The sequence below is a fragment of the Telmatherina bonti genome (genome assembly GCF_933228915.1).
Source record: "Telmatherina bonti genome assembly, chromosome: 12".
Classification (NCBI taxonomy): domain Eukaryota; kingdom Metazoa; phylum Chordata; class Actinopteri; order Atheriniformes; family Telmatherinidae; genus Telmatherina; species Telmatherina bonti.
In genome coordinates, this window is record NC_136610.1 from 22,106,332 (window position 1) to 22,119,785 (window position 13,454).

Below are 13,454 nucleotides of genomic sequence, written 5' to 3' on the forward strand. Positions count from 1 at the left end.
TCTCTAATTCCTAACCTAAGGCAGACAAGCTAACAGAAAGCTAATGTTACCTCTTGTTCAACCAGACCTCCATCAAACCTGCTTACCATTACAAGATGACAAACTTCCATTAATAGAGAACATGCTCTTTTATTGTTTTATTATTTAAACTGTGATTTCTGTAAATATGTTTTCTCTTCTAAATACTCGTTTTTCAATACCAAATATTGCTGTATCAGCTTTTTAATTCTAACTCCCAACAATGAAAGCAACTGCTCTGATTACATATAAACCTGCTGATTTATGTGACATGTGTGTTTGTGTGTATGAGAAGGTAATAACACAACAAAGGAAGGAATAAGCAAGATGTTCAGTTCCTCGCCTTTTTTTAAATCCCGTTACCGCTAAGTGTGTAATCAACAATTTGTCAGTCACAGCCACACACCAAAAAGTCACAGGATTATTAGATTTTGTTTGTTGTTTCTACGCTAGTTGCTCACTCGGGAGACCTTTACCATACAGAACAATCTTTAGTAATTTGACTATAAAGGCTGTCTGTCAACAGTAAATGTGTGTCTGCCTGCACACCCTCGGGGTACACACCCCACCAGTCTGTCAGTCTTCTTAGTGATGCCTGCCATGCAATGTGGTGGTGGCATTTGGGGAAAAGATGAACAGAGACAGTCCTCGGCCGGCAACTGAATTATTCATGACTTTGCACATTTAATCAAAGATGAAGAGCCAGCTGCCACCGTTGGAGATGTCACAGCTTAGCTGGCTTGAACAATCTTCAAACTTATTATTGACACATGAATTTATCAGAAAATGATGTTCTTTAATCAGGTTCCGGATGTTGCCGTGTTTGAGTAAACCAGAAAACGAGTTTCTCATTTTCACAAATTAAAAAAAAAAAAAAAAAAAAAGAAGAAGAAAAACACCTCAGTGAAAGATCTTTTCTCCCATTCATGTCATGTAAATCAGATGCAAGTGAGAGCCCCAACAATCTCTCTGCTCACAGCCAAACTAAAAGTCTCCGGACAGAAGACAAGTTTCTACACAACACAAATGATTCTCACACTTGGATTGAGTGACACACTTACCGATGTGTACAGGTAGCCCTCACTGTTCATAGCCAGATAGAGTTTTGTCTGCACCCCCTGGATGGCCACCACTCGGAGCCCCACTGGTATGAGGTTAAACATAGCTGAAAAGAAACGGAGCAGCACAAACAAAGAATAATTAAAGTCTTCACATCAATTTCTTTTAATAACTTTATTTTTTTCTAAGACAAAATTACATGAATAAAAACACAGAATTTCTGCAGCTGGCTTAATATTTTCTGGAAACTACACCTGGAGGTGTTCAATAAACAAAACAGAAGCTTATAGTATAAAAATAATGTTCATATCAATAAATGGAGGCAGGTGAAAAAAAAAGTTAATTCTGCAACCCAATATATCTTTTGTGATCAATGAAACAGACATTAAATTGAGAAAATGTGGGTTTTTTTTTTTCACATTTCTCAATCTGTTATTTTAAAAGAAACAAGGTCACATTCAATCTCATTCAACTCATTTACAGTTTACTTTTGCAATTTTTTTTTCATTTCAGTGGTCAGAAAGCATTAATTATTTGTAAAGCAATACCTTTGATTAGGGCTGGGCGGTATGACTATATATATTGTTTGGATGATAGAAAATGTCTATCGTTTCATATGAGGCTCTATCGTTTACGTCATAATAAGGTGCTTTACTGCAGTATTTTCCGTCAAGATGCGCTTTACGGCATGCACACTGCTATATATAAACAAACATGGAGAAAGACGGTAGCGGACGTGTTTCAGAGCGGGGTAATTCACTAAAAGATGACCAGCCAACCAAAACTGATGAGCTTGTTCATAAAAGAGGGGGAATTTCTATCACATGGATGCGGTTTGGATATAAATAGACGTGTAACCAACAACAGACTATCTCACAGTCCCAACAACAGTCTCCGACACAACTAATTTTAGCAACAGTGCAAAAATTTGGATAAAGAATACAGAATAAAGAATAGAGTCAATGAGCAAAAGCCACTAAAGCAGCGCCAAGTGGTGACGAAAGCGCTCATGATAAACTTCAGACGTAAACGCTGCAACAGGCTTTTACCTGTGAAACGTCATACGACCATAGTTCCTGCTGATAGAAGGAGATCACTGATGCCGTTGCCAAGCACATCTGACATAACTGATGACTGACACAAAATTACACAAACTATTTTATATCGTTATGTATATCGTCATGGGGATATAAAATGAGCTATATCGTGATATGAGATTTTGCTCATATCGTCCAGCCCTAGCTTTGATAACTAAAAGATAACTTAATAGTCATTCAGACATAATTGTTACATTGTATCCATCCCAACAAATGCACCATTTGGTCTGAGTTTAAGCTCTGTTGTTTCAGCCTTGATATCTGCTAAGTACACAGGCACCCATCATTTGCACACTTCTACACACAAACAGCAATGTGCACAACCTGACTGTGACTGGGAGGCTGAATGCAGGTTGTGAAGATTAAAGAGCCAGCAGCTGCCCAGCTGGTCACAAGGTACATCTCTATTTAATTAGTGTCAGCCTGTACTTATGTGTGTGTATTTGTGTTTCATAATGACCCACAGGTTTAAAGAGGAAAACACATGAACATTTACCTTAGAGTCTACATGTGTGACCAACTGAGAAATTTTGATAGTGAATAATACAATTACTTATGTCCATAAGAGAATTATAATATATAATGGTCTGCTGTCACGTCACAAGGACTTCTAAGTTTAAACACAAATGAGAAGACAAAGAAAATTTGTTTTGTTATTACGCTTGTTAAGCAGTGAGTCAATGTGTCCTCACTGGAAATCTCTTCAACCACTTAGTACATTCTTATCTGAAACTCCTTTGAGCAAAATGCTCTACAGAGGCTTTTTGATGGGCCATTTCATTTACTCTTATCGCTTGAACATTGCAGACATCCCTCTCTCTGGGCTTTCTATGTAAACAACTGCCCCAGGAAAGCATAATATATTTACTTCATAGAGGCTCTGCCAGCATATTATTGGTTCAGTGGAAAGGCAATTACTGGTATGTCCATGAAGTACTTGCTCTGTGGCTGTCTGTACGCCATCCCCTCGTTTCTTTCTGTCTCCCTCAGCTTGTTTCAGCAGCACTTAGATCCTTCAATTACTGCATGAATTTTTGTTTGTTCTTTATTGTTATTATTTTTCTATAGAATACAGCAACGATACAGGAGTGTCAGGATTCTGAAGAGACTAAAAATCCCATGAGTTTATTTGTCAGTGCTTTTTGACAGGTGCATGGAATGGTGACTTGCCTGATCATATGCAATATTTCTAGAACAGCTGTGATAAACAACAGGAGATGCTTTGCGTTCCTTTGTCGTATAAATCTGCGCTTCCACTGCAGGGGCTTTCTCCAGGGACAAAGAATCCTCAAAGGCAGTTAAGTCAGGTTTCTTGGCATCTATTTCGCTATCTACCACACACACCCTACTTTATATGGTCCAGCTTGCAAATGAGCCAGCAAATTAAGTGGACCACCTTCACCTTGCAAACGATAGTTGTATTTCTAATAGAGTCTTAAAGAAAATTGAGAACTTATCACAACAAATTAAACTGCTGATACAAGTTTATTCTATTGCTACTGTATGTGAAAGCAACTCCATTTTGTAACAAAGTGTCATAGCCCTTCATGAAATACTTATGTTTTGACTGTTGTGTCACATAAATTACACAACAGAGTCCATTTGACGTTGGAGCGGGGTGGAGAATGGTCTTTTACCTCTGACTGCCAAGCCTGAGAATCAAGATTGAGTACGTTACAAACTCCTCAGTTAAGGTGAGGTTAATTCACATGAATATATAAGGTTAAAAAAAACGTCATGTCTTGCATTAAAATGGACTCTGTTTTAATTTGTGGTAAAGAAAATATTCTTTTCCTGGATAACTTGGACCCCACGTCCTGGGCTAAACATAATACATGTTTTGCTAACACATACCACGCCTCCCACTGATGCACATTACTTTGAACAGGCACACTAGTTGGCACAAAAAAAAAAGAAAAGAAAATGCAGCTTCTTTTTTCTTTGTCAGCATGAATACATAGTAATGAGACAAATTTCAGGATTTTCTGTGAAACTGGGATGACGTTCCATACTGCCTTGCCTGGTGGATAATAGCTGGTGAGGCAGCTGAATGACACAGAGCACGGTCATATCAGCAACTTGGTGAATCTCCGGGAAGGTAAACATGAAGTGCGGCAGACTGTGCTGGGCCATAAATAAATCTGTGAACTGGAAATTATGTCAAACATAAATATGGCTATCTTACAAGTATACATACAAAATGGAACATTAAAATGTGCTGCCAGATATACTTTGGAAGTTTTTAGTATAACTGGGCAGCTGGCATTTCAAATGCAAAGACAGTCATACAATATGGAGATTGTAAGTCACACCACTCTGTTTTGAATCTTTCAAACTGACAGATTGGCGTAGTTTTTCTTGGAGAGCATCTGTGGTGATGTCTGCTTTACACACCCATTGCTGCCAGTAAAATCTCTACACTGGTATGAACTCTTATTAAGCACCTCATTATCTGCAGCATTTTTAGGTGCATTTGTGGAGAGTTTGTTCTTTAAATGTGAGGTACAAAGTAATGATTAATATCTGTGACAATTTTTTTTTTTTTTAGTTCTGCAAACTACCAACAGAGAAACTAGTTTAAAAAATAGTGCACTGAGTACAGAAGCACAACTATTTCTTCCCAAAACATTTTGGTTACAAGACAGAAATGATGCTATCTACAATTGTTTTTCCATTGCTATTGTATGAATGAACTCAGTCTTGGCTCTGCTAAAGCTGGTCAGGATGTAAAATTGTTTGCATTTGAAATCTAACCATTTTTTTTTTTTTTAAACAAAGACATCTTCCAAGTTTCCTCAGTATAATTTAATCATAACTAAATATGAGAAGTTATACACTCCATTCCCTTATTTAATTTAGATGAGTGTTGATATTTTGCTGTCTCCCTCTCCCTAAAACATCTTGCTATCTGAGCAGTTTCTGTCTTTATAATTGCGCCCTTCTCGCTTTGCATCACTCTACTGACTTCCCTCCCTTGATGCTTCCACCATGATGCTCACATACACATCTACACTAGAAAGATTACCAGCCAGTGAGCTAATCGAGATTTTCAAGTAGTGGAAACTCAATTACTTCCTCACTCCTACAAACACCTGAGCACAGTGAAGAGGACGACAGGACCTGCCACCCACGTGCTTTCCTTTTGCACAGTGGCACATGAAATAAAAAGAGTGAAGAGGCCTGAGGGACAGCTTTCAGGATGGTTTCAGTTCCACCCACTAACAGCGACAAGTCATGGCCAATTCAATGTGACAATCAACCTGAGGCTCCTCAACAATGGATAGTCACACTTCTAACATTTCCAGTGTCATCCCAGGAGCAACATGCCTGCAATTATAACAGCCTGAATATGACAACATGGCAATGTTTTACAGCTATAACATGAGCCGTGGTGTCAACAGTCACTTGTGTTGTCAGATAAATGCTGAACAGCAGTGGATTTGACGTTGTTTGGAGAGTTCAATTTAATGAATAAATTAAATAATGTTTAGGTATCTGAATTATAAAATGTATAAAATTTAATTTCATTAGATTTCTTTGTGTTTGTCTAAAAACATTTCTAGTATGTGTGTTCAGTTGTAATGCAACTAAAGAAAATAGCTAAAATTGAGTTAAATAGGGTACAAATTGCTGGCATTTAAGAGCCTTTGATTTGTTATGTCTGCTGTCATTTTGCCAAGTGATAAAATATACCATAGAAATATCAAACCTATCTAGAACCAAAGCCGCATCCCAGAGTCTGTCTGCTTCAGCCAGCTACAGTGGCAAAGATCAAACCCTTGCTTTTATGCATGTGTGTGTGCATGTGTGTATATAAACATTTGAGGAAGTCCTCTCTAACACTATCATAAGACACTGCCAGCTCCAAGAGGACTGCACTCTCCGTCACCATGGAGACAAGCGCACCCAGCGCCTAACAACGCTATTTTTGGAGCAGTGCAAAGAGCTTCACTCTTTCTCCTTTTCCTATTCAGCAGCACTCTTAATTTTCTCTTCATAACCCATTTTGGTGCCTTTACATGCCAGTTGTTATGCAGCTCCATAAAAACAACACAAAATAAAACAAACAAGCAAATAAATGCAAGTCCAATCACATCATGTGGGGTGGTCAATGTGCGAAGGGGAGTATTTAGTTACTTCTGTGTGTGTAAGATGTTAAGATAAACTATCTTTATTTTAATTTTTTGTGACTTTGTTATAATTTAAATTTTATTTAGGATAGAAGTTCACACACAATTACAAGGTGTTGCCCTGCATAGAAAACATCTCACTTACCCAGAGCGGCTTGCTGTACCTTAGACACATCCCCACCGAGAGACTAAATTAATACAAAGGTAATTTGGAGGTTCGAGACTTGTTAAGACTTGCACATTGGGATTAATTACAAAGTATTATGTTAAATCTGATCAGTGTTCCATGCTGTTATGTTTTCATCAAAACTCTTTAAATAAAAGCTAATTACAGTTGATCACCTGATCCCTGCGATGCAGTTCAGACATATAAAAATTTTGGGGTTTTATTTGTTGTTTTGTTTAGTTTATTTTCATCATCTGATTATGATGTGATCCCTTTCTGCATTGTTGCCAGACAAGTGGCTGTGCTATTGCTGTTCCACTGATCTTCCCTCTAATGTATTGAAAAACAAAAAGCTGGTGGGTGTTGTGGCTATGATAGGGATGCACCAGGCATGGTAGAAGACAAAGCTGCCTCTTACTATAGAGGCAGAGAGGGGGAGAGTAAGAAGCCATTTATGATCAGTTTTTATGTAGGTAAAGTATTATTTTATTTGGATGTAATTTCACAATTTTTCAATTACACTTCCATAGACATACTTGGTCAACTTGAATAATGGAATTTTTTTCTTTTATTTTAAGCATAAGAAAACAAAGTTGTCAAATTGATAGACAGTATAGACGCAGGTCTGCCTTAATTACAATTGACAATGGCAAGGTGAAACTTCTTCTTTGCTAACACTGTGTGTTAAGGAAGCACATCTAAGATTGAAAATAAAACAAATGGTGGAGATAAGTGGGTGGAGATTAAAACTTACTGTAACCATTGTCCTCCTCCTTTGTTCCATCAATGGTTCCATCTGCCTGCAACTGCAGGTGGAAGCCTTGACGACTGTACAGCTTCGTTACGATCCCCTTCAGCTGGGGCTCTAGGGATGCAGAGGAAAAGCAGACAGAACACAAGAATGAAGTAAGGGGCAAGGTGATGTCATTTTGACCTTTCTAACGAGACATGAAAAAAATTATTGTACTGCTTGCCATCAATTTATACATTGGTAAAAAAAAAAAAAAAAAAAGGAAATGCTATAATCAAAGAGAAATTAAACAAATATATGTAGAGAGGAGCAATAATGACAGCTGGTTGTAAATAGGAGATCAGATCATTTTTACAACAATAAATTCCTCTCCTATAAACAAGTTAATGGATGTTTTGGATGATTTTTTTATGTAGACTAGACAAGAAGATGCTGGTTAACTATTTCTGCCTATTTTTCCCTACACTGGAACAGAGGTGACTGAAACAGCTGCCACATGTGTCTTGAATTTCATAAATGTGTCAACAGATGGCCAAAAGCGAAGAGTCTTGAAATAAAAAAATGACAGTGACATAATGGGACAATGATGTTAGCTGGCTAAAGGAAACTTTTTCCTTTTACAACGTGCTCTACGACATGGAAATCATCCAATAGAAGTAAGATGAAAAAAGAAAAGGAAACTTTTAACACAGAAGCGTGTGAATGCATCAAGAGTAGAAGTGTGAAAACAAGACTTCAAACAAAAGCAGTGGATCAGCACTTTTCAAAAATACCGTGCAAAAAATGGTGTCATTTTGACATTTAAAGAGAACATTGACTTGTAGTACAGTCAAGCAAAGAAACACGAAGATGCAGTACCAGTCAAACATTCTGGCACACTTTTCCATTAACTTAAGTGGGAAAGGGTCTCCAAACGATTGACTGGCGCTGTACATCAGTAAATCTAAAACACAAAGTTATCAGCTTAAAAATGACTAAAACCAACTTAAGTAAAAATGTACATTAAACTTAAGGGCATGATAAAAACAGGCAAACAAGAAAGTGGACACAGGCAAAAAAAACCAGGTAAATTTGCACTTTCACATTAGTTTCAGATGCTCTTTAGAGGCATTGCATCTGTGCTGCAGCTAGCAGGGTGATGCTTTTATGTACCGCTCTGACTTACGCCAGCCTTGTATGGACACTTATCTTTTTTATATGGCATATTGAAAATATCCTAAACATAAAAAGGACTGCAGATCCATTCAAAGGCACAACTTTCCTTTATAAAGATGTAAGATAGCTTCTCCAAATGTCAACAACTTATTTAGCTTTCTTTTTTTTTTTTTTTTAAATGAAAATAAAGGAAAGCAGGTTAATCAAAAAGATAAACATTATACAGGCTAATGGTTGCATAAACAATCTATGAATTGTTCAAGATATCTTGAATTGAAAAAATGCAGTTTTTCTAAGATTTTACAAGTAAAAAGAAAAGAATCACCTCATTTCATTCACATTTAAACCAAAGGTGAAGTTCTAATGTAATCTGCTTGGTCCTATTTAAGATTGTGTCGCCAGAGGTATTGAAAATATAATTTCATAGTCAGTTTGTCTTCACCCAAGTCATCCAGTAAAATATGTCCTATCCTTTAATAGCTAGTTTTATTGTCTGTGTTCCATCAGTGTAATTCCCAGAAAGACACAAGTGCCTTCAGTGATCTGGTCACTGTTGCCAGCAGTGTTCTTTACTGTGGTGAAACCACACCTTTCATCCACTCTTTCATCTGAGTAGTACAACCACTGCTAGCTGTACTAAGGTTAGTCTTGAAGCACAAAAGGTTTGTTCAATCAGGTTGCCAGGAATTGTTTTAATGACTTTGTTGTAAAACTTTAAACATTGCATAGTATAAATAAAGTAAAATAAACAATAACAAAATAAGAAAAAAAAACAATCACAACAATCTACAGACAGGTTCAGCTGCACATTTATCTCTGTTTACAGAGACACAGGAGTAAATGATTATGGACACATACCATTGCATGGAAATAAACTTAACAGCGTACACTGAATACATTTCTTTTAGATGTCAAATACCATAGTCTGATGAAATCAAACTCGGTTTTTTTTTCTGCCAAAGGGTAGAAATCAAAACTGTAGATAAGTGGGGCATGCACAATCTGCAGGGTATATGGTTATCTAAACACACCCTAAACCTCTTTTGCCTTAAATGGCAAGTTGTGAAAGAACTTTGAAATAAATGAAAATATTGTATTGGATAGTTCTGATGAGAAGTTGTTATGCCCAAAAACATCCAAATAGTTACACTAAAACATGTGAACTTTGTCTCTGAGTAAGAGGTGATCAGATCCACAGCATGGCCACAAAGGGAACTTGAAGCGAAAGAACCTTTGTGTCATTGTAGTGGGACGGGAAACTTGACTCTGTGGATAAAGTGTAATATTAAGTAGTAAAACTACATACCAACAATAATTTTGAATTTGACAATGTGATTGATCTTTATTTCTTTCTTTAGTCTTTTCAGATGAATTTCAGAATATTCAAGAACTTGGCAGAAGTAAGGGGCAAAACTTTGGAGCAAGCTATGAGGTTTAAATAAAAGTACACGTGTGTGTCAATGGGTCTTTTTTACATTTGAGGTATGAAACTGTGATGTAAAACGTTCAAATGTTTAAACACCCTTTCTTACATACTTGAGAATCAGCTAAAAGGTGGAGTAGGCCTACACCCAGGTCAGTTAAATGTTCAACCAGACATTTTGAACAGTTTCCACAAAGTTCAATGAAATTTGTGAGGTAGTGATGAAAAGTTAGCGATGAAGTTGATGCTACTCTGATGACACTGCGCAACTGACCTGGTCGTCTCCTTCGTCTCTTCTTGGAACCAAAGAGTTTGACCCGTGAGAAAACGTTCAGTCGACTGGGTTTTTCACAGCTTCCTTTGGTTTTACTGGGGCTGCTGACGCAGCGGCAGGCATTGGACTTCTCCCGCTCCCTCGCCTGCCTCTTTTGCCTTATGAGGGAGCTGGCAATAGCCGCCGCCATAGCCAGTTTGGCAGCGCTTTGGAAAGAAACGTGAATGCGTGAAAGCAGTCAGTCCTGCAATCTGGGAACCTGATCCTGAAGAGGAAACGTCCAGGTGCAGCAGGGAAAATAAGGCGACTGTTTAAATAACCCCACGGTCTGTAAAACCAAGTGAAAAGTGCACCAAATAGTGAACAGGAGCCGTCCCGCAGTAGTGAGCTTAGATAGTGTCCAAGATTATTAGTTTCAGTCGTTATTCAGAAACTGTCCGTTGTATCTCCAAGATAAGAGGGGAATCTAATGAAAAATAAGGAATACACGTTCCGCCAAAGATACTTTCACCAAAGCACGTTGCGTCCTCCTCCGCCGGTATCATCTTCCTTCTCATGGTAATGAAAAACAACCTCAGATCTGTCAGCAGTTTTACATCATCCCAACAAAACTATCCGACCGCGCACATGGTGATCAGGCAGGCAGTCGTGAATGACGCTCCGTGCCAAACCTTAGGATGTGAACACCTGTTTGCAGACGCCAGAAGTGACTGCAGCGCTCCTTTGAGACCTTCTCAAGACTGCAGTGAGACAAAGGTTTAAATTCCGTTTCAGAAATGCAGAAAAAGGCGTAAAACGATTCAATTCAGAGATCCTACTTGCTTTACTGTGTTTAGTGGAAGCAAAGCAACGCCAGGTATCTGCAGGAAGCGCTTCATGCTGAATCAGTATCCGAGCCCGGCGCAAACTCAGCCCTGCTGCTGAGCATCCCACCTACAACCTGGAGAAGGAGCAGCGGGGAGGAGGGGGAGGACAGGGAGTCGAACTACTGAGACACATGCACAGTCAGTGTGCGCAGTTACAGCATGAGTAACGCCACACAAGCCATGTGGGATCATTCATATTAGATATCTAGAGAAATGGGCGTATAGAAGGCTTGAGGGCGGGTGGTTGGTGAAGACGATAAAGTGGGAGAGAAGGAGAGAATGACACTCCCCCCCCCCCTTTAATGGTCAATCCTATTTGACAAAACAAGGCAGATATACAAAGAATTATAAGAACTATTAATGATTTTTACGCAAACATTTATGGGTCTTAGTGAGGTGAAGAAACGTTTTTAACTTTATGGACTACATGTATTGCGCACATACACTAAAAATAAGCTAAATACATTAACTATGCTGATTAAACTGATTAAATTATTAACTACAATCTCTGCTTTAGTGGGGAAGATACTGTGAGTAATAAAACTGTAAGCAGCCATCAGCAATAACAAACATGTTCTAGTGAGATTCACATTAAAGCATGTAAATGCGCAGGTAGAGTATAGAATTTACAGCCCAAACTCCCTCCGTCCATCACTCCAGTCTTTAAATCCATTTTCTATCCCGCTAAATCCAGTTCAACAAACATTAACTTTGAAGCTCCTGTTCTCCTTTAAGTTGTCTATTGCATTGTCCTTAATGATAAAACACCACTAGAAGATTATGCATTTTATTATTCTAGAAGCTGCAAACCCCAGATCAGAAGTTTTGACACAGTCTTTCCCAACCTAACGGCCAGTCTCAGACTTTTCCTTACAACGCATTCAGCACATTTAACACACTAACCAATGGTGCCATCTACAGTCCTAAACCAAAAATGTTCGCTGGTTTGTCTATTTACTTGTATAGATATTAAATTTCAAGTACCACACCTCAAAGGTAAGGATATGTCGATGGCAGATGAAGACAAACGTACAGGCTAAAATGTCTATAAATGATAAGAAGCATGTAAAATTACACAACTAAAAAAAGCACAAGTTTTATGAACAGCTATAGAAGTAAAAAAAAAATTTAAATAAATTGAAATCTTTGGCTGGTCCGAAACTTGGCAGAAAATTCAGTTGGCATGAAATCAAACCGTCCTCGTTTCAGCACCATAGACAGCAACATGACGACTACTGGTTGTAGAAAACCAAAAATGACTTGTCTGCTCAGTTTATTAAGCAAGACCATTGGCTTTGCTGGAAGCACTTAAATCCATTTAGTAAAAAAAAAACGGGTGACAACAGATTACCTGAAACAGATTTCCTCAAGGGAAAAGTCATCTTTTCTTTACAGCGAAGCCAAAGCAACGACTTGGATACTTGCAGTCCTTAGGTATTGAAGTGAAGACGAATGATGCTCAATTCAGCAAACTTCAAATCACTGTAAGACATCTGACAGAGGCGTAGTGGAGGAGAAAGCACCGAGGCGTGGCCATCAACAGGAAGCTCATTACAGGACATTAGCGACATGCCATTATGAGTTCTAAAATGCTCATTAAACATTCATTTGGAGGTCTCGTTGAGCCGGCAGACACTGGTGTGGTCTCAAAGTATTGCTAAGATCAGATGGAGGGGAAGCAATGGGGAGAAATATTGAAGAAAAGTGGGCAAAATGCAGGCTGCGATTGTACTTCCTTCACAGGGAACTGAAGACTTTGCTCTCATATTACAAAAATGATGTAAAATGATCCGATAATGCGTTGACTAAACTGGTTATGCAGACCTTTCCACTTTGAGCTGAAAATATCGATGAGACAGGGTAAGCTTTGCTTTAGACAAAGTGTTGTTATAAAGACAATCCTTTTATCTGTGAAGTTGCAGGGTTGCTTTTCTTAAATGAGACGGTTTATTTTAAGGTTGGACAAAAATAACGCCAAGCAGCGGTTTTAGTATCTGTTTGTCTCCAAACTATGAAGTCTGGTATCATCAGGGTTTTCTAATAAAGGTTTGCTCTAAATTTGTCAAATTATAAATCGTATACATATGAAAACTGATTATGTTGTCGTCTCTTGAGTTTTGAGTGCAATCTGGTCTAAAGGTGAAGTTTTGTCATGCACACGAGTTTGCCCTCACTGAGATACTTTGTTTTGAACACTAGATGGAGCAATGAGACTATTTAAAGCACGGATGAGCATTCGTCTTAGAGAACAAAACACTTAAGCGCTTTATTTATATGCAGCTTTAAAATGTGTATACACTAAAACAGAAGTATGGCTGAACATAGGAATGAGTGATTCAATTTTCATTTGGAACTGTTATCAGAAACTGTTCAATTTAGGGATAATACAACCGGTTTGTACATTTTCTGTCTCATTAGTAGCATCACACAGGAATAACATTTACACATATCAAAACAAGACAAAAAAAACACAGTTATGCACAAATATAACCTTCCAAATACTTGATGTCAGCAG

General features: G+C 38.1%; 1 protein-coding gene across 2 annotated transcripts in view; it reads right to left on the reverse strand.

Moving 5' to 3' along the window:
* The window catches only part of fgf13a (fibroblast growth factor 13a), a 118,903-nt gene that overhangs the window by 25,547 nt on the left and 79,902 nt on the right, over nt 1-13,454 (reverse strand). Inside the window, exons 1-3 of one of the 2 annotated variants that reach the window (XM_079250417.1) lie at nt 10,074-10,266; nt 7,225-7,335; nt 1,080-1,183 (exon numbers count right to left, since the gene is read on the reverse strand). In XM_079250417.1, coding sequence (XP_079106543.1) covers nt 1,080-1,183; nt 7,225-7,335; nt 10,074-10,263 — 405 coding nt within the window. In that variant the 5' untranslated portion in view covers nt 10,264-10,266. Of the gene's footprint in view, nt 1-1,079; nt 1,184-7,224; nt 7,336-10,073; nt 10,267-13,454 lie in introns of those variants that run through there. The other variant, XM_079250418.1, reaches the window with a different exon arrangement.